The following is a 20,562-nucleotide window of genomic DNA, read 5'->3' as shown; positions in this document are numbered from 1 at the left end:
CAGCGCACGGATCCACTCCAGCCCAGGACCAAGGCACACGAGTCCCAGCACATTCGAGCATTGCCTCTCCCAGTGCAGGACAGTCAGGCGGGGCTGCCCTCCACTTCCCAAACACGCTGCTTCGCCTTCAGGTCTCTCTGCTCAGAGGACCTGCCCTTCCCCTGGCTGCAGCCTGTCTGGTCCCAGGCTCACGGCCAGTTCCTCCAGGGCAGCTTCCCCTGGCCGGGGGGTACTGACTGGAGTAGGAACTCCCGTGGCCTTGGGTCTGGGGAGGTCTGGTACAGACAACCCCGTGGAAGAGGCTGTCACCGAGAATCATGTGAAACCCTCACTTCCTCTGTGTCGTGCAGGCTCCCTACCACAAGCACCGAAGCAGAGGGGCAGGCAGGCAGCACACGGCCCGGCAGCCAGAGTGCCAGCCCAGCGATGGTCCCGGAGGTAAGTGCTGCTGCCCAGCAGGTCGGTGGGGACGCATGTATGTGGCTCAGAGCCCAGAGTCCCGGACACCAGGGGAAAGTCAGGACTGGGCCCCCGAGCCCGGGGCCACCAGAGGGTTGGGTGAGTAGACAGACCACGCAGCAGTTGTGGTAGAAGGAGCCCTGGGACAGGGAATCGGGAACCCACCTTGGCCCCCAGCTTGTGTATGACCACGAGCGAGTCCCCTGTCCTGTCTGGCTTTGGCGCCTCATCTGCAGAGCACGGGAGGTAGAGCCTCTCCCCTGACGGCCTCCAAGGCTGCCTTTAGCTCTGACTTAGAGCTCACTCTTCCATGCGGGACTGAACTGGCACTGAGAAGGCTCGCGGCTCTGGGGCGGTTTGCAGGCTGATGGGGTAAGGGATTATGACTAGAGCTCGGTTGGGGGAGCCCCCAGTGGGTGGCAGGTGGCCTCCATGTTTGGGAAGGAAAGAACAGGAGCTGAAAGCATGTGATTGGGGGGGGGCTTCAGTGATTTGTGGAGGGGCTCCATGGGGGGAAGAAAGTTGGGGTCCCTAGGCAAGGGCCGAGAAGAGAAGTGGAGGGCCAGCGACTGACTAAGAGAGGGGACTGTGGGGAGGTGCCTGGGGAGGAAAGTGGTAGAACTAGGCGTGGCCGGGGAAACAGAAGGGTGAGTCGAGAAGAAAGAGCCAGGAGAGAGGAGGGGCCGGGGTTGGGGGGGCTCTTGGCATGGGAGGGCAGCTCTCCCTCGGGCCCACGATCCCTGGGCTGATGGGACGGCCCAGAAGGGCGAGAGAAGCAGCCTTTGAGATGAAAAGTTACCCCCCAGCCCGGGGGCGAGGGGCGGGCAGTGGTGGCCAAGGCTGGGCAGACCCAGTTCTGAGTTCTGTAGGCAAGGTCCTGGAAGGAAGGCAGGACAGTGACAGGGGATGGCCCTGGCTCAGAGAAACGCCCCAGTAGTGACAGCACGGCCTTCCCGTGGTCCGTTCCCTGCCCGCCTCCGCAGATGAGCGAACGGCAAGTGTTCCAAGGCTCCGAGCTCACCTTCCTCCTGGAAAACTGTAGCTCTTCGTATGACTACGGAGAGAACGAGAGCGACTCCTGCTGCGCCTCCCCGCCGTGCCCGCAGGACTTCAGCCTGAACTTCGACCGCGCCTTCCAGCCGGCCCTGTACGGCCTCCTCTTCGTGCTGGGACTGCTGGGCAACGGCGCTGTGGCAGCCGTGCTGCTGAGCCAGCGCGCGGCCCGGAGCAGCACCGACACCTTCCTGCTCCACCTGGCCGTGGCTGACATCCTGCTGGTGCTGACCCTGCCCCTCTGGGCGGTGGATGCCGCCGTCCAGTGGGTCTTCGGGTCTGGCCTCTGCAAGGTGGCCGGGGCCCTCTTCAACATCAACTTCTACGCCGGGGCCCTGCTGCTGGCCTGCATCAGCTTCGACCGTTACCTGAGCATCGTGCATGCCACCCAGCTCTACCGCCGGGGGCCCCCGGCCCGCGCCACCCTCACCTGCGTGGCCGTCTGGGGGCTCTGTCTGTTCTTGGCCATCCCCGACTTCATCTTCTTGTCGGCCCGCCACGACGAGCGCCTCAACGCCACCCACTGTCAGTACGACTTCCCGCAGGTGGGCCGCACGGCCCTGCGCGTCCTGCAGCTGGTCGCTGGTTTCCTGCTGCCCTTGCTGGTCATGGCCTACTGCTACGCCCGCATCCTGGCTGTGCTGCTGGTCTCCAGGGGCCAGCGGCGGCTGCGAGCCATGCGGCTGGTCGTGGCGGTCGTCGTGGCCTTTGCCCTCTGCTGGACCCCCTACCATCTGGTGGTGCTGGTGGACACCCTCATGGACCTGGGGGCCTTGGGCCGCAACTGCGGCCGAGAGAGCCGTGTGGACGTGGCCAAGTCGGTCACCGCGGGCCTGGGCTACATGCACTGCTGCCTCAACCCCCTGCTCTATGCCTTTGTGGGCGTCAAGTTCCGAGACCACATGTGGATGCTGCTTACGCGCCTGGGCTGCCCCGACCAGAGAGGGCACCAGCGGCAGCCGTCGTCCTCCCGCCGGGAGTCATCCTGGTCCGAGACCACAGAGGCCTCCTACTCGGGCTTGTGAGCCTGGATGGGGGCTCTCCTTCCGCCACGCAGCCCGACTGCCCCCGCACGCCAGGCTCCTCCCTCCCGCTCCCTGTAGCCTCACGCCCCACACGCACTCCGGGGATGCCCTGGCAGCCCCAGCACCCCCGGGTCTCCCAGGGAGGCACCCCCCCCCCCGCCCCTGGCTCTGGGGGCTACGCCACCGCTGCTCCTTAGCTGCCACCGCCCCCCACTCCCACTTCAGAGGTGGCCGCCTCGGGGCCCTTATTACCTTGGCTGCCCAGAGCCCCACAGCCCTTCTCATCCAGTAACTAGACCCTGGCCTTCCCCATGTTCGGGGAGCACAAAGCAGAAAGTATAGTAGAGGCCGTTCCTATGGGGCCTTGGCCCAGGCCTCCAACTCAGCAGCGACTGTAGCTGTGGTCCCCAAGACCTGTATATTTGCTCATGTTTTTTTTTTTTTATGTCTAAAATTCTGCTTACAACTTTTCAATAAACAAGATAATCGGGCCCAGGGTGTGTTCGTCGCGCATCATCATCGCCAGCCCGGCCCAGGCTTCAGCGATGCGTGTCCCGCTCTCCTCGCCCGGCCGCGGATCTATGGCGACCAGCACTGCTTGCGTGAAGGTCTATGTCGAGCCCCCTGTGCCCTCCTGGGTGCCCCTGCCCCTCACAGGGAAGCAGCCAAGTGCGTGGGTGCACGCTGACAGTTACCCGGACGGGCCGGCCGCTCTGTAGGCATAATTGGGGGGAGGGCCTGGAGACATGAAGACCTAGTCCCTGCCCTCCAGAAGCTTAGGCCAGCAAGGACAACCTGGTGAGTCTATGCCACGAGGCAAATGAGCAGCTCAGGGCCCGTGAACCTGGTGCTCAGAGCCCTGTGGCTGGAGCCACTGAGGAAGGCTTCCTGAAGACAGAAACGAGCAGACCTTAAGGGACAAGTGGTGTCTCCAAGGGCAAAGAGACGGAAAGACCGTGCTTCCGGGCAGAAGGGAAGGCACTGGCAGAACGTGGGAAGGCTGAAAACTGCAAAGCTTTTCGGACCCAGAAGTGCTCCCAACTGGCTAGAGTTAGGGGTTCAGCTAAGGGAAGGGTTGAAGATACTGAGACTCCACGTTGGTTTGGGATCGAGTGATGGTATCAGAGTCCTGCTAGAAGGCCACAGGCAGCTGTTCAGCAAGAGGTGATGCGGGCTTCCTCTAGGATAATGACGTTGGGATCGAAGCGAAACACTGAGATTGAGTGACTTGCTAACAGTCATTAGCACATAAGCCACCTGGAGGCATGGGGGGAGGGGGCGACGGCTGAGGTAGAACCGAGTAGAGGAAATGACTGGGGCTCCCCAGAAGGGTAGGCGGCAGGGCTACTGAGTTAAGACCGTCCCTTTGCAGGAGAGGAACCGCTGTGCTGTCAGTTCCCCCTCATGAAGCCACCAACGTGCCAGGATCCGGTTTCGCAAGTCAGCTGGGCCTTTGCCAAGACTGCAGATATGGCCGGAGGCAGGCCTGGAAAGGAGGAGCCTGAGGATTTAGCTAGGGAAGCTCCTATTAGCCTGGGCCCGCACCCAATCCCTTAGACTTGTGGTTAGGCTTCAGGTGGGGGGGCCACGAAAAGACAAGCATCTGTGAAATAAAGGAAGGCTGGAAGGAAGGGAAAGGGCAGAATAGCGCATCCTGCCCGATACAAGCTTATCAGTGATGCCCCGCGATGCTGGGGGAGTAGCGATGTTTGCGGCAAGCCGAGCAATGGGTCCCCCGAGGTGTCCACCCTCCAATCCCCAGAACTCGTGAATAGGTTACCTTACATGGCAAAAAGGTTACTGATAAGCTGACCTTAAAATAAGGTTCTCTTGAATTATCCAGGTAGGCCCACTGGCCTCACAAGCATCCTTAAAAGTGAAAGAAAGGGAAAAGGAGGGAGAGGGGGAGAGAGAGACAGAGGGAGGAAGAGAGGAGAGAGAGAGGTGGCTGGCTTGAAGGATGGAAGGGGGCCACAAACCGAGAACGCAGGTGACCTCTAGAAGTTGGACGAGACGAGGAAACAGATCCCCAGACCCCAGGGCCTCCAGAAAGAAACACAGCCCTGCCCACACCTTGACTTCAGTCCGGTGTCATCAGCGCTGACCTCCCAGGCTGTAACACGGCCCATTCGTGTTGTTTTAAGTGACTAAGAGTGCGGGGACTTGTTAGGGCAGCCCCAAGAAACGAGAACACCGCCGACCGGCTAGCTCCCAGGAGTGGGGAGGCTGCTGAGGTGCTTACGGGCAGTCACAAAATTCCCAGAGAGACCCCGAACGGAGCAGACACGTTCCGGAGCACTTCCGAGGTCCGGGGTCTTGGACAAAAGACCTGAGGGCCGGCTCTGCGCTATGCACAGGCGGACAATGAACAGACTCCGGGAACAAGTGAATTGCAGAAAAAATTTTATTTTTTTTTTTTTTTTGTCTTATGAACAACTACATTGGCTCAGTGCGGCTTTATTCAATGTCAAGAGCAACTGAATTCATGAAACGTGCTTGTCTTTTACGTCTAGGTAAGTGTAACAGGCTCCACCTGCCAGCATCCTTCTCCTTCTCTCCACCTGCCCCTCTTGAAACTGCGGTTTGTGTTTGCATTGTGTTCTCCATGTTAAAACTATGTTAAAACGAACTAATACCCAGAGTGGATCCAAAGGGCTTGTGAGCACCGTCGAGGGCGCAAAATTGCTTAGCAACAGAATCCTTGCTTAAGAAAGATCATCATTAACTGTATGAGGCTATAAAGAAACGGTTTAAATCCTAATATTCTTAATATTCATCGCTTATCAGAAACAGAGATATTTTTCTAAAACTTCTTATCCTTAGCAGTAGGGGGGGCTCAGCCCACACAAACACACCCCCAGATAACCTCAACGACCCTGCCTTTGCTTATCAGCATAATCCTTGCTCAGCCGTCTCATCACATCCCCATGGCTTATCCCTTCCGTCTCATGCTTAACCGTTCTGTAATTCTCCTGCACATACTTAGCAAAGGGCCTCACGTGGGGCGCAATGGGGGTTCCATCCTTGCGAGTTAGCGGCAGCATGACCAGAGGCCCCTTGCACTTGGCACAGATAAAGAGATCGGTGTTCAAGGATCTGGTATAGCGGCCGACCCTAATGAGGAAAGAGACACACAGAGCAAACGCATCAGTCACCGTACCTCGGCGTGTTCTCGGAGCTGCTGGCCGTGGGCCCAAAGCAAGACTCTTTCTGTGGTTTCTCAGACAGTGGGGCACCAAGCGACAGCAGTGGTCAGGCCAGCTCCACGTAGGAGAGCATGGAGAAACAAGACGTGGAAAGGAGCCGAGGAGGTTTACTCGTCGCGTCGGCCAGTCACATACTTACTAACAAAATCACGAAGGGTCAGTTCGCTGGAGACCGTAGCAGAAACGGAACCGAAGACAGTCGGGAGGCGGAGGGTCTTACCTGGTTTTGCACCGAGTACATTCGTAATGGATCCTGTAGTTAATCTGGTAGTTATGGCAACGAGTGACCATGGGCAGCTCCGGGTGCACCATATTCGATTTCTTGGCATAATACTTCCACGCATCGCCGTGAGAATCACGGACACCATCGAGCAGCCAGGAAGCTGCGTGGCATATCTCATGGATCAAAGTATCCCGGAGACGGTCTTGGGAGAGGGATGGAAAGAAATCATGAGCACTTGAACCACTTCCCTCCGGTCTGCCACCCAACCACCCCTAGACTCTCAACCCCGCCACACACAAGCCCCGGGTGGCTCAGCAGGAGAGCAACGTGGTGGAGTGCTGGAGACTGAACAGAGCAAGATGAAGAGTGAGGTGACCGGGGGCGGGGGGGGGCCCACACCTGGGCGGAGGCAAAGGAACGAGGACAGGAGGGTCATTTTGAAGGTTTGGTGATTGGCTGGCTGGGGGGGGAACCTTGAACCTCAGTTACCGGGTGAATGGAGACACTGCACCGCTGGCAACAGGGAGCTACCTGCAGACAGACAGTTAGCCTAATGGAAAGACGGCCGAGTTGGACTCTCGGGGATGGCGAGACAGCTGATAATCATGTCCTCTGAGCAGAGGCGCCTGGGTGGCTTAGCCGGTTAAGCGTCCGTCTCTTGATTTTGGCTCAGGTCTCAATCTCGGGGTCATGAGATCGAGCCCCGCGTCAGGCTCTGCGCTCGGCGTGGTCTGCTTCAGATTCTCTCTCTCCCTCTCCCCCTGCTCGTGCTCTCTCTCTCTCTAAAATAAATAAATAAATCTTTTCCCAAAACACTAAAAAAAAAGATACTGTCCCCCAAGCAAGGCACAGTAGGCCCATCTACGCAGGAACAACTAGGCTGCCAGGAGACACCGGTGCCTAAGAGTAACTACACAGGCCTGCGTCACAAGCAAAGAGCGCGGCGGGAAAGCTGTCATCACCTGCAGAGTCGCAGACTTTCAGAGAAATCTCGATCTTTGCATAACGCTGCTTCTTCGGGTAACGGGTCTCGCCGGTGGTGCATAAGCCGGCAGTTCTCAGCATCTTTTTATTCCAGCCGATATCTATTTTCTCCGGCAGCTGAGAAAAAAACAGCGAGCAGAGTGAGTCAGCAAGCCGCTTCAAGCGCACCAAAGCCTATTCACTCAAGAGCCCTGCAGGGGTGCCTGGGTGGCTCGTCAGTAAAGCGTCTGCCTTCGGCTCAGGGCTCAGGTCGTGATCCCCGGGGCCTGGGGATCAAGCCCCACGTCGGCAGTCTCCCTGCTCAGCGGGGAGTCTGCTTCTCCCTCTGCCCCTCCCCCTGGCTCATGCTCTCTCTCTCTCTCAAATAAATAAAATCTTAAAAAATAAATAAATAAAAGAGTTCTGCAGATCTAAACATTCTGGGGAGAATAAAAGCCAGGCTGAAGCTCAGGTGAAAACAACACACAGGCCGTCAGGACACACGGGAGATGGCTGACGGCACATATGCATGCAGGACCTGAGCTGCTGGCATGGGGACGCAAACCTGCTGAGGCAGGAGAGGGCGTCCCCTCCTCCCCGCAGCGTAAGAGCGCTGACCTGAAATTGCACGTGCACCTCAGTCCACTCAGCAGTCCTGTGATGTAACACCACTGTCATGAGGAGTGACTTCCCCAAAGGCTGGGGAACCTCAGAAAGATCTAAGAACTTTCCCTGCAGAAGGTCGTGTCAGCGGAAATAATCAAGTCTGAAAACCCTAATAACCGCTGAGGCTCTGTTCTAGGCACTTTAGGTACATTACCTTCCCTAGGCCTAACAATAATTCTAGGGGCGCCTGGGGGGCTCAGTGGGTTCAGTGTCCGTCTGCCTTTGGCTCAGGTCATGATCTCGGGGTCCTGGGATCCAGCCTGCTTCTCCCTCTCCCTCTGCCCCACCCCCGGCTCGTTCCCTCTTGCTCTCTGACAAATAACAATAATGCTATGAAGTAGGGGGTACTATTATCGTTCCTGTTTTGCAGATGAGGAAACTGAGGCAGAGAGGGGCTACGTAACTTGCGCAGGCTCACAGAGCTCCTTCCCATTATTCTTGAGCCTAAGGCCTCTCTTTTCCAGATAGTCAAGGATCAACACATGCCCTCTCCCCCACTCCCCGCTACTCTCTCTGCCTACCATCCCTCAAGAACCAGAAGTCTTACTTCCTGCAGGCAACCTGATTTCCTGACCACTCAGGCTCTCAGTGATTTCTGTGCCTCTGCTGATCTCTTGTGCTGGTAACAGTCTGTACCGTAGGTGACTAGCCACAAACGTGCTCTATTTCTTTCACCGATGTGTGCATCACCTCTCCATCTAAACCGACACGTCTCCGAGCAGGAAATATACAGCTAACACATCCGCACACCTCACAGCACCCAAGAACAGGTGCTCATCAAGTGCTTATTCGTCGACTGTACCTTTTTATCAAACACCGAGCTGTTAAACAGGGTGTAGATTTTCTGAACCAGGCTGTCCTTATTTTGCTTGAAATTCCTTCCAGAATACTGCTTCGCGTTTTCCAGGTCACGCAGGAAACATCCAGGTATTTTGCACGTCCCTCTCCTGCAAAGGTTAAGTTCGACTGAGTTATGGTAGCTAGAGGAAGAAAGAAGAGAAATGCGCACATACAGGTCACAACCAGAGAGACTCAGAAAACTTGCTGGTCCCTCTTCCTTCCAGCTCCTTGTAGGAGAGCATTCCCCGAAGTTCCACACATAGCCTTTTTCTTTTCGCTACTTGCATTCTCAGAGATGTGAAGCCCGTGGTTTCAACCACAGCAGGAGTGATCCCACTCCTGTACCCGCAGTCTCGATCTCTCTCCTGGGGGATCCAGTTCCGAGCTGACGACGGCACGACGCAGTGTCAACTGATTAACCTGAGGACGCCCCCCCGCTCGGTGTGTTTGCTTATCGGACTTCTGTTATACCACGGGCTGAAAATCTTCCATCTCTTCCAGCCGGCCCCCCTTCCACCCCATGGTCACCATCCTAGTTCAAGTTCGTCTCCTCCCCTCGAGGCCTTGCTGCTACAGCATTCCTTTTGTGTTCCTTCCCTCCAGGCTCCTTTTCTTTCTTTCTCCCCCCCCCAACCCCGACACACTTGCAATTCATTTTCCTAGGTCACATCCCAATTCTGTCCCTCCCCAGCTTGGCACTAGACTGTGTGGCCTGGCCATTCAAGGCCCAGGTCAATGGGGCCCCAACGTCTGTCTCCGGCTACCATTTCCACTGTGGCCAAGGTGGGCAAGTTAAACGTTCTCCGGACAGGAACTGGGATTCCCCGCAGTCTTTTTATGCCTGGGCACAACCGATCTGCCCCTGAGCCCTAGAATGACCACGTCTGCGGCTCTCCAGAGAACCACCATCCGTGTAGCGCTTTCTCCTTTGCAGAGAATTTCTTGTCGTACTATCCTAGCTAATCCGCACAACCGCCCTCCAAAGAAGTGATTACTATTCTCATGATCTCCACTTGGCGGAGGAGGAAACTGAGGGTCCGAGGTTAGGCGACTTCCCCAAAGTTCACAGAGACCCTGAATCTTTGGACCCAAATCTCAGGGCCTTCCCATTAGAACTCTTCTGCTGCCCCATCTTTCGAGGCCTAATCCCAATGCACAAAGAGCAGTGCTAAGCACATGGAGGCCTCACACTTGTAATAACTATTCATTTCACCCTTTTATCCTGGCTACCGCCACCCACGAGTCCCAAGCGATGAGCCCACAGAGCTGGAAAGATAAAAACAGGAGCAAACACACATTAAGCTGAGTTTCTGACTTCACGCAACTCCTGAGATGGGCATTTTGCCGGGACACTCACAAACCCCTAAGTCACAAAATAATCCATCTGTGAGGGGGCTGGGTCGGGGGAGGAAATCAGAACAAAACCAGGCCAAGGCAGCTAAAGTAAGGGTCCGCACCCCAGAGCCTGAGACTGGTGAGTAACGCGGGCTGCCTCAAATTACTTCGTTCTGAAAGCAAATTTGCATCCGAAAAGGTAGCAGCTGAAAACCCAAGCCATCTGTAGACCTCAGCAGAGAAGGGGACCCCCCTCCGTCCGCACTTCTGTCAAGCAGGCCTTGTGGCTTAGCCCGCCTTCCCCTCGACTTCTGCGTCACTTTGCTGCAGGCAGAGCACCTCCACATCAGAGGAACCGGCAAGACCCCAAATGGGTACATGAGATACCATGACCAGGGAGCAGCCTACGCAGGAACAAGGCGCAGCACAACAGGAAGCCTAGACTGCCACAGGAAGCGCCAAGGCAGCGGCGAGGAGGCCAAACACACCAGCCTCCCTTGGATGGTGCAGAGGGCCACGACACAAAGGAGTGGCTTACAGGCCTTCTCTGGGCACACCACGGCAGAGCCACCCGGGGACTACCCAGGGCACGGGGGCCTAGAGGCAAGAGCAGCTTGCGGATGTCTCTAGGAACCCAGAGGAGACCCTCGGCTGACCAGGGATACATCTGCCAGAGAACATGCCGGACTACACGCGTGACCACACCGAGCAAGAAGCGCAGGAGCGAAGAGAGCGCCTCGGCTCAGGTTCAAAGTGCCCTGCTGCCCCCATGCCTGACACATCGCTCTTCTTCTCCCCTTCAGATGCATTTACTGGTCCAAAGTACGGGTAAAAAAACAAACGAACAAAAACCACCCAGACAGTCCTTCAAACACGTTCCTTGTCTCATAAGAGAATTCAGGTGGAAGTATGTATTACTCCTGAATGCAAGTAAGAATGAAGAAAATTATGCCCACTACATCTTTTTTAAGGGGAAAGGTGAGAACTTCCTGGAATCAGAATGAAAAAAAAGTGTCAGGGTCTGGCTTCCTTTACAGAGTATGGACATGTCTTTGGTCTAAACAGCCCGCTGCGCTCAGACTCAAGTACATGCAGATTCCTCAAAATAAAGGAACCGCAAGCGATCTACTTCACCCGAAGTTTAAGCTTCCGACACAGGCGGGAACAGCTCCAAGCCGCAGGAGTAGCTGCATGCAGCCAAAGCACCGCGAAAACCTGGAAGCCAGCCCCCCCCCCCCAGTTCCAAGGGACGGGGCCACAGGCCGCGTCTGCTCCGCCTGCTCACCATCACCGCGAGCACCGCTTCGGTTTCGCGCCAACTGGTGGCAACAAGGCAGTATTTAGCCTGAAGAAAAGTCTCGTGTTCGGCTACACACGATTTTTTGATGTGAGTCTAAGCACCAAGGAAAGGCCAGAGCTGATGTGGGGGCAAAAGGGCTCCAACCATCCCGGGAAGTGCAGGGATCGCTGTGGGGTGCCTCCTCCTTCCCCCTTCCTCCTCCTCCTCCTTCAACTTCCGCCCTCCCAAGTCAGGGGTGGAAGCCTTGTCCCCTCTCCCCCACCAGACTCCGCAACCCCTTGAAGACCCTCCCACATGCCCAGGGGACCGCTTAACACGCACACGGGACGACAGTCCCATCAACTCCCGAGAGGCTGAACACGCGCAGTACATACCCGGTCTTGCATTTTTCAGTTTTTCCCGCCCCGGGCTTCTTCTTTGAAGGCACACGCCTTTTGGAGACTCTCACAGCTGAAAAAGTAATTGTTTGGACCCTGAAAATTGGGCCCGTCAAGCAACTGGCAGAAAAGTGCACCCAGGAGGCGCCCCCACAGCCACTCCCAGAGCACCATCTAGAAAAGGCAACCGTCCGTCTGAAGCCTGCATACTCCCCATCGGTCCGTGAGACAGGGTCTTCCTATGTGAATCCCAGAGCTGCTAGCAGGGTAAGCTAGGCAGGGGTCTGTCACAGGAACAAGGACTATATAATGAGGTGATGTGAGCCTGCCGCTCCAGGTTAGATTGTGTGGGCAACTGAGGCACGGGCCGTAGAAGGAACGGTGTGGCATAGCTCACACACTTGCTCCAGGGAGTGGCTCAGGGGCCCCTGGATGGCTCAGCTGGTTAAGTGTCTGCCGTTGCCTCGGGTGTTGAGCTCAGGGTCCTGGGATCAAGCCCCGAGTTGGGCTCCCTCTGCCCCTGCCGTCTCTCTTTCGCTCCCTCAAATAAATAAAATCTTTAAAGGAGAAAAAAAAAAAAAAAGGAAGCGGCTCAGATCCTAGGAGGGACCCTGACTCGCTATACAAGCACAATGCTTCCATCTTTGGTTAGCCCCCATATACCGCCAACTGCTCTAGCCAGAGGCTTCCGTAACGGTAGTGTCATTCATTCGTTTATTGAAAAGAAGTATTAAACATCTACAAGGTGCCGAACACCAGGCTAGACCCTGGGAGAGACTTAAAAATGAAGAAGAGTCCTCCCATCAAGAGGCTCACCGTCCCCCCGGGGGGACAGATTCCAGAACATATCGTAAGACCGCTGGGCGAGAGCTTTAGCAGAGATGGGGTCTGAGAACTTTGGGAACCCAGGAGAGGAGGGAGGAGCAGCTCTGACGTCCGGCTTCCTACAGGAACTGCCGATTGGGCTGGGTCCCAAGAAAAATGGCATCTCCTCAGGACAAAAAGTACAGAGAGAAAGCATGCCAGGTGGACGGACCGGCAACTCCTGAGACATGGGTATCCCTCCCCCATTTCCGGAAAGATCCATTTCACCGGGATGGCTGTGTCCCTTAGCCACTGGGATGCCGCTGAGATGGCACAAGGTTGGTAGGCAGGACAGGCTGAGCTGAGCAGACAGGCAGATCCAGGGGCAAGGGCAAGGGCAAGGCAGGCAGGGCTGGCGCACAGGGTGGGCTGGGCGCATTCAGCAGGTCGGACCGCCTCGATATGAGTGGCTTACCGGGTGTCACACATATGTTCTTGGTCTTACTCTTCCTTTTCCTCGGCTGCTCCACCACGGGTGCGGGCTCTTCGTCCTCGAGCTCCACTGTGGCCTCCGCACCACTTGGTGGTTGGTCGAGATTCTCACCAAGATCCGGCTCCGCAGCATCATGAGGTGAACTGTGCTGGGAGATATCAAAGACCTCCATCTCTTTTTCCTGTGAGGTGCTTTGGCCCTCATCACACGAATCCTCGTCTATTATGAGCACAGGGCCCTCAAAATCGCTGTCATCATCAATAATAAGTATGGGAGACTCCTTGGTGGGAGCCCGTTCCTCGGTATCAGATAACACATCCAGAATCTCATCTGAAATTCGAGAGACACGATCACAGATGAATATACTCCCTCCGCGCGCCCCGTACACCCAACTTCGGGTTATTAAGCACAAATTAAACACGCTGTGAATGGTGACATTCTGAATCACAGTGAAGAATCAGTGAGTCTATTGTGGAGAGTGCTGCTATAAACACCGGGTGCACAGACGCCTTCGAATCTGTATTTGTAACCTCTGGGTAAATACCTAGGAGTTCAATTGCTAGATCGTGGGGCAGTTCTGTTTTTAACTTTTTGAGGAACTTCCATATTGTCCTCTGACATGGATGGAGCTAGAGTGTATCATGCTGAGTGAAACAAGTCAGTCAGAGAAAGACAAATACCACATATAACGAATTTAAGGAAGAACACGGGTGAATGAACGGGAAGGGGGGAAAAAGAAGAAGACAGGGAAACAAACCATAAGAGACTCTGAAGGACAGAGAACAAACCAAGGGTTGATGGAGGGAGGTGGGTGGGGGGATGGGCATTAAGGGGGACCCTATTGCAATGAGTACTGGATGCTGTATGTAAGTGATGAAACACTCAATTCTACTTCTGAAACCAATATTGTACCGTATGTTAACTAACTAAAATTTAAAATAAATAAAAATAGGAGCACCTGGGTGGCTCAGTCGGTGAAGCATCTGCCTTCGGCTCAGGTCATAATCCCAGGGTCCTGGATTCGAGCCCCGCATTAGGCTCCCCGCCGGGGAGCCTGCTTTTCCCTCTCCCTCTGCCCTTCCCCCTGCTCCTGCTTTCTCTCTCTCAAATAAATAAAATCTTTTTAAAATTTTTAAAAATTCAAAATTCAAATTAAAAGAATCCATTATTGGGGCGCCTGGGTGGCACGGCGGTTAAGCGTCTGCCTTCGGCTCAGGGCGTGATCCCAGCGTTCTGGGATTGAGCCCCATATCAGGCTCCTCCGCTATGAGCCTGCTTCTTCCTCTCCCATTCCCCCTGCTTGTGTTCCCTCTCTCGCTGGCTGTCTCTATCTCTATCAAATAAATAAATAAAATCTTTAAAAAAAAAGAATCCATTATTTTAGATTGTTTTTCATCTATTACTTTTTTACGTTACTGAGAGCAGTAACAGATAAAATAGCAATCCAAGTCCAGTGGCAATTTTCAAGTCACATTCTCTAAGTCGCACACTGCAGGTGCTCAGTGGTTCCCAAACACAGCCCTGCAGACTTGTATGTTTTCTCTGGTCCACAGAAAAATAAGAGAAATCAGAATAACAAAGTGGGGTTTTTTTCCCTATCAAGTTCAAGCTCTATAACTTAAAGAACTGTCCTCTGAGAATATATCCTTCCTAAACTTTTGGTTTCTTTACCTTAGGAAATTATGGCAATAGCAGATGGTAGTTAGAATTTATTCCCATCATTAGACAAATGAAAAATTGGCAACTCTATGTTAGCCACCAAAATTTAATTTTCTTTTCTTTTTTTTTTTTAAGATTTTATTTATTTATTTGACACACAGATAGAGACAGCCAGCGAGAGAGGGAACACAAGCAGGGGGAGTGGGAGAGGAAGAAGCAGGCTCCTGATGGAGAAGCCCGATGTGGGGCTCGATCCCAGAATGCTGGGATCATGCCCTGAGCCGAAGGCAGACGCTTAACGACTGTGCTACCCAGGCACCCCTCAATTTTTTTCTTTTCTTTTTTTTTTTAAAGATTTTATTTATTTATTCGACAGAGATAGAGACAACCAGAGAGAGAGGGAACACAAGCAGGGGGAGTGGGAGAGGAAGAAGCAGGCTCACAGCGGAGCCGGGATCATGCCCTGAGCCAAAGGCAGGCGCCTAACCGCTGTGCCACCCAGGCGCCCCAACCAAAATTTAATTTTCTAACTAGTCCACAAACGCCAAGCTCTCAGAGCCACTGATGTAAGCATGAGGAGGTAAGTCCTCATACCAGCACGGAGAGGCCTTGGGAACATTTGGAATGTTCGCCGAGGGTCCCTTCATCTAGAAATGAGGCGTGGCACATCTAACACCACACATGCTCTCTGGAGTCTGTTCAGAGCTCACTTTCCAGGTTCCTAGGGTTCTGGGTGTAAAAAAAAAAATAGATAAGCCACAGCGCAGGCAAGATGTGACAATATATTTACGGTGCAAAAAGTCTTTATCCTAAACTTGCAGATTTGGGATCACACGCTGAGAGTCTTGTCTATCACTTCATTATCAAAGAACTTCACATATGCAATAAAGAAAGAGAAAGGAGTGGGAGTTGCTATGGTAAAAAGTCATCCTTCCTAGAAATTTTAAAGATTTCTCAACTGCAGTTGAAATTTTAAAAAGAGAAGGGGAGGGGGAGGGACCCACTACTTATAATCCACAGAAGAAAAATGACTGTCCATTGACGAATGTTCGAAGTGGTCTTAGAAGTATTGTGTTCAAGCTCCTTTGCTGTAACATCACCTCAATTCGTGACAAGGAGGAAAGAAGTGGCATGTGGAGAACAGTAGCGAGACCTATAACGACAGTCCTACTGGAGCATTCTCCCCTCTCCTTTTCAGGGAAATATGCCCACAGTAAGAGTCCACCAATCAGAAAGGGGAGAGTAACCTTAGTTCAAAGTTCATCCTCAACAAAATAGGGATCTCCTGATGAAACGAGTGAGCAAGTGGTCGTCTATGGGGATGAACTGCTTTCTGGCTCTGTCTCTCATGCCCTCCCCTGGGATCCCTTTGGCCCCTTAGGGTGGCTCGTCATGTCGTCCCCCCTACTCCGCACCTGGACCTCTGTCCTACTCAGGCACACCCACTCAGAGTTAGCGAGGAGAGGAAAAATCAATGAGAGGGGACGGGTAGTGAAACAGTAGGAGACCAGGGTTCCAAGCCACCTCTCCTTTCCCTGCTGATACCCCAGGTTAGCCAGGGAACTCTGGCCAATGGTAGCTCTTTGCTAGTTACCAAGGAAGTAGCCAGTACTTGAAGGGTGCTGATATTTTAACGACGGGCCTGTGTATCGTGCCCTGCATTGGGTACTAAGCGAACGAAGAACAGTAAAGTTCCATCCCGAAGCTTAAGAAGCTCCTAGTCTCGGGGCGCCTGGGTGGCTCAGTCTGTTAAGTCTCCGACTCTTGATTTTCGCTCAGGTCATGATCTTGGGGGTTGTGAGATCGAGCCCCGCATTGGGCTCCACGCTCGGTGAGGAGTCTGCTTGTTCCCCTCCCTCTGCTCCTCCCCCACTCTCTCTCTCAAATAATGAAATAAAATCTTAAATAAAAAAGAAAAGAAGCTCCTCGTCTTCCTATGTTTCACACCCACTGAATAGGTTCTGAACAGCGAGTATAGCTCCATGCCTCTGGAAAGGGTTTTAAAAACGCCTCTGAAGCCAAAGGGGCAAAGATCAGCTATGGGAAATGGGCTCTGAGAAGAACAGAAATCTCTAGAAAATATAAGGAGAACGGTGAAAGGCAAAGACAGACAGCTAGCTGGAGAAAGCAAGGGTTCCCCTGAGACGTCACCATGGGCTGACTCAGAACCACACCCACCTAAGGCTCCATCAGGCTGGAAAGAATGAGCCCACGCCTCTCACCTTCCCTCTCTTTGTCATTCCCACATACAGAGGAGGAAGAAAAAAAATGGTGGGGATGGGGAGTGGGGGTAGCACAGCAGCCTTCATACCTTCCTAGTGTCAGTTCCTGACTTTCTTCCCCCCGATCCCTATGTATAGGTAGGCCAGAACTCTATGGAGGGGGGGGGCCAAGGTCTAAAGCACCGAGAACAGTTGCTGCCGTGTTTGGAAATTCACCGGGGGGGGGGGGGACTCCGGCCATATTCACACCCAGCACCCACGAGGGAAGAAATGGTGGCACCCGCTACTAAGTGGGTACCAGAAGCAAACGTCTGTTGACGCGTATCCTGAAACCACCGTGTGATGGGGCTGCAGAGCTCAGCTGCTTCCCTCGGTCACGAGTATACTTGCCTTCGCTGCTTATGTCAGATATGTGAGCTCTGACTTTATCACTGAAGTATTCATCTTCAGAGTCAGAGTCAATCACCACATAGCTGAGTGAGGAGACAGGGAAAAACAAAAGAGAGACGTCAGCACCACGGTCTTCTTTTCACAGCCTTTCCTGACTCCTCTACCATGAACATGAGCACCTGGAAATGTTCTGTTGGCTTATTCCCTGCAGCAACTCTGTTCCCCTTTCTTTGGAACTGCTCAGTCGTTATTCCTGATTTTCCATCCTTCTACCAAATCATTAAATCTGTCTCTGTCCCTACGAAAGGAGTGATCTGTCAAGCACTGAGTGAAATGGGCTGTCAGAGGGCCTGTGTGCCAGCAACTCTGGTACAGGGCAAAAAGGGACTAGGGAAATGTTAATTTCCATGAGTTAGTTGCCATTTCTCTGTATCTTTACCTGTTACACACATAAATCCACTAACCCATTTCCACCATATTCACCACTTCTAAGCTGCCAGCTTGAGGGGCCTTGGCTATCCTGTTGGTCATTCCCTCTTTAAAACTCTTCTCTGGATTTCCAAGTTACTGTTCTCTTTTGGTTCTCTTCTTGCCCCTCCATCTACTTCTCATTCACCACGCTTCCTCAACTCACCCCCAGGCTTTGTCCACTGTGCCGTCACACCAAGCTAATCAATTCCTAAGGACTGCGTGGACATCACCTATCCGCCCGCGCAAGCCATTATACCCAGCCCAACTGTGTGCCTGACTTCCGGCTCCACAGTTCCAACTTCCTACCTGGATATCCTGTGCGCGGGGCTGACTTGTGTCAGCATGAACAGGCATAGCCTTGCGTCTATTCTGATGAGTCGGGCAGTCATCCTGACGGATCCCTGCCCGTACTCTACTGGTCGTTAAATGTTTTGAGCATTGGCCCTGCCTACAGGCCCCTCCATTTCCACGGGCCCAAAACTGAACTCATCCCCCTCCTCCCCCAGTTCCACCCTTCCTCCAATATCCCACTATAGTAGCCTCCGGGGACCGGACCGAGACCTGTGGGCATTCCCAGCAGGGCCATTAAAACAGATTTTCTCCACGTATCTGTTCAGCATCTATCTAGTGGAGGCAGGAAGAAACCAATTTTTCTATTTAAAAATTGGATATTTAAATGTATTATCAAACAAGGACTTTATTATGTATAATACTGGGAACCACTAAGAAACCACAATAATGCATTTGAAATGTAAATGACAACCACACCTGAAACTAATATTACATCGTATGGTAACTATGTTGGAATTAAAATTAAAAATTAAAAAATTACAAACAAAAAATACTGTAGGGGCGCCTGGCTGGCTCAGTCAGAGGAGCGAGCGACTCTTGATGTTGGGGTTTAAGTTCAAGCCCCACAATGTGTATAGAGATCACTTTAAAAAAAGTCTTTAAAAAGATAAAAATAAAAAATAAAAAAAAAATAGGGCAACCCTGTTCGGGACCGCTCTCACTCTTGAGAGCTTCTTCTGTCTTCACTTAATAAACTTCTACGACTTTACTCACAAAAAAACAAATAAATAAAAATTTAAAAATAAAACTATTGTAAATCACAAAAATTTAAAAATTAAAGAATAAAATAAAATGCAAATAGCAGCGATGAAAATATCCTGCATCGCCTCTCCGATTGTGGTAATGTTTACACTACCATATACGTTTGTCAAATTTCATCAAACCGGACACCTAATAGGGTGAATTTTGCCATTATGTAAATCATACCTCAACAGACCCACTATGGTAATTCACTGAGTCAATGTGGAAACATCAGTTAACTAGCATCCTATTTTGGATTTATTCCAGTAAATTTTCTTAGCACCTCCTACAGTCTGGCACATGGGCCTAAAAGGGCCTGAGGAGTGGAAATTGGAGGACGAATCGATCACAAAGACATTCTGAAGAAGAAACTGACCAATTAGATAATGGGCCTGGCCTAAAGATCTAATGCTTTGAACCCGGCTGTGAGGTCAGATACCCATTATGACCCTGAAGATAGTGTTCAGAGATGAAATGTGATGTTTATTCGTAAATCTTCTTACCCACATCATTCCTCAACAAATGTCAAATTTTGCTAATTTTCCTACTCACCTAATGCTCCTTTTCTGCTCCTTCTTTTCAGCTCCAACTAAATCAGAGAAAGAAAGAGGGTGTCAGGAAGCATCTGAAGGATAAAAACCTGGTTACCCACATCTTTAACTCCCTAAAGCCAAAGTCCAGAAGTTAGGGCTGGTTAAAATCGATGGGAGACTTTTATCCCCCTGACCCAAGTGAGCTAGAGAGGAAAGAAAAGTCAGGAGGCCTAGAATGAAAAAGGTCAAGGAGGCAAACTGGAAAACAAGCCCAGAGAACTGCCTCTGCTCCTAACAGCAGAGAAATGATCTTCGTCTCACCAACCTAGAGAGAACCCCTAGAGGAGACAAACCCTGGAGCAGCTCACACCGAATGTCCCAAATCACATTTCAGTCATCTCCACAAAGACAGGGTGAAGTTAGGCCTTGAAACGGAAACGACTGCTCTGAGGGGCACTACTTACAGGGCTCATACTCTTCATCACTGCTAGAGTCCACGGTAAGAATGCAACTGCAAAAAAGGAGACACACAAGGTTATAAAGGAAGCTATTAAACATCGTACACGAGCCCACAGGCAGAATCTCACACAGAGAGAAGCACCCATCAGAGTTTCTGACAAGCATAAAAAGTCTTAGGGAGTTATGAAATTAAGATCACAGTAGGGGAGGTGAAGAAAAATTAGAAGCAACAAGCTGCTCAGTCTTCACCACAGAATCGAAGATAGGAGAAGAACGTTAGTTGAGTATCATCAGCTACCAGCGAGAAGCCTGTTTTCTGCCAAGTGATTTAGTTCTACTTCAAGACATGAAAGTGAGGGGCGCCTGGGTGGCTCAGTCCGTTAAGAGTCCAACTCTTGGTTTTGGCTCAGGTCATGATCTCAGGGTCATGAGATCGAGCCCCAAGTCGGGTGCCACGCTCAGTGGGGAGTCGGCCGGAGATTCTCTTTCTCCCTCTCCCTCTGCCCCACCCTGCCCCACGCCCTCTCTCTCTGTCTCCAAGATAACTAAATAAATCTTTAAGAAAAAGAGGAAAAGAAAGATATGAAAGTGAATTCTGAGAAAGAGGCCACATGTGAAAGGACTCGAGGATGAAGAGATGACAGTTAAAAATCAGACGGCCAAAAGAGCAAGAACACCTTCTAGGGCTTTACTGGCTTGAAGAGGGCCTACTTATTGGGACTGCTGTCTAGCTAAATGGGCAAATGCTGAAATCCGCTTCTTGGGGAGCAAACGAAGGGTGACTGCCAGGCTGCAGCTGCTCCCGGCAGTGAGCAGCGATGCTGGGGCCTCTTGCTTCTCTGCCCCCCAGTAATGCACCAGGCTACAGTCTAGGACCTAATCACAGGTTATCTTAGCATTAGTTAGTGTGACGTAGAGCTCACAGGGGAAACCAGACGTGCTAAAGGTGGACCTAAGCGTTATCAGGTTTTATGAATAAGGTCTTACATATA

The 20,562-nt window shown here is 52.4% G+C and overlaps 2 protein-coding genes and 1 long non-coding RNA gene across 3 annotated transcripts; 1 reads left to right on the top strand and 2 right to left on the bottom strand.

Annotated features, from left to right (window-relative positions):
- The first annotated feature begins 379 nt into the window (after positions 1 to 379).
- Positions 380 to 2,658, top strand: CXCR3 (C-X-C motif chemokine receptor 3). Its single transcript, XM_026485738.3, has 2 exons — positions 380 to 438; positions 1,443 to 2,658. The coding sequence occupies exons 1-2, from the start codon at positions 427 to 429 to the stop codon at positions 2,535 to 2,537; spliced, it is 1,107 nt and encodes a 368-aa protein (XP_026341523.1). The 5' UTR covers positions 380 to 426; the 3' UTR covers positions 2,538 to 2,658.
- A 2,324-nt stretch (positions 2,659 to 4,982) lies between these two features.
- GCNA (germ cell nuclear acidic peptidase) lies at positions 4,983 to 13,070 on the bottom strand. Its single transcript, XM_057303225.1, has 7 exons — positions 12,565 to 13,070; positions 12,396 to 12,438; positions 11,445 to 11,621; positions 8,398 to 8,542; positions 6,929 to 7,067; positions 5,964 to 6,168; positions 4,983 to 5,651 (listed from the first exon to the last, which is right to left on the bottom strand). Exons 1-7 carry the CDS (start codon positions 12,914 to 12,916, stop codon positions 5,405 to 5,407), a joined length of 1,308 nt encoding a protein of 435 aa, XP_057159208.1. The 5' UTR covers positions 12,917 to 13,070; the 3' UTR covers positions 4,983 to 5,404.
- A 3,945-nt stretch (positions 13,071 to 17,015) lies between these two features.
- On the bottom strand, positions 17,016 to 19,616 carry LOC130543753 (uncharacterized). Its single transcript, XR_008959323.1, has 3 exons — positions 19,576 to 19,616; positions 19,131 to 19,167; positions 17,016 to 17,098 (listed from the first exon to the last, which is right to left on the bottom strand). It is a non-coding gene; the product is annotated as an uncharacterized LOC130543753 (long non-coding RNA).
- Between the last annotated feature and the right edge of the window lie 946 nt (positions 19,617 to 20,562).

Source organism: Ursus arctos, chromosome X, assembly GCF_023065955.2.
Source record: "Ursus arctos isolate Adak ecotype North America chromosome X, UrsArc2.0, whole genome shotgun sequence".
NCBI classification, from domain to species: Eukaryota; Metazoa; Chordata; class Mammalia; order Carnivora; family Ursidae; genus Ursus; species Ursus arctos.
This window is presented reverse-complemented; position numbering and strand designations above follow the sequence as displayed.

Bases quoted from the DNA above. Each gene is read 5' to 3' on its own strand.
- GCNA (XM_057303225.1), bottom strand. From the start codon at position 12,916: ATGGAGGTCTTTGATATCTCCCAGCACAGTTCACCTCATGATGCTGCG. The intron at 12,439-12,564 runs GTGGCTAAGGGA...TTTTGTCCTGAG, and splicing joins GCCATCTCAGCGGCATCCCA to GAGATGCCATTTTTCTTGGG. The intron at 6,169-6,928 runs GTGATGACAGCT...CCCTCTCCCAAG, and splicing joins GAAAGTCTGCGACTCTGCAG to ACCGTCTCCGGGATACTTTG.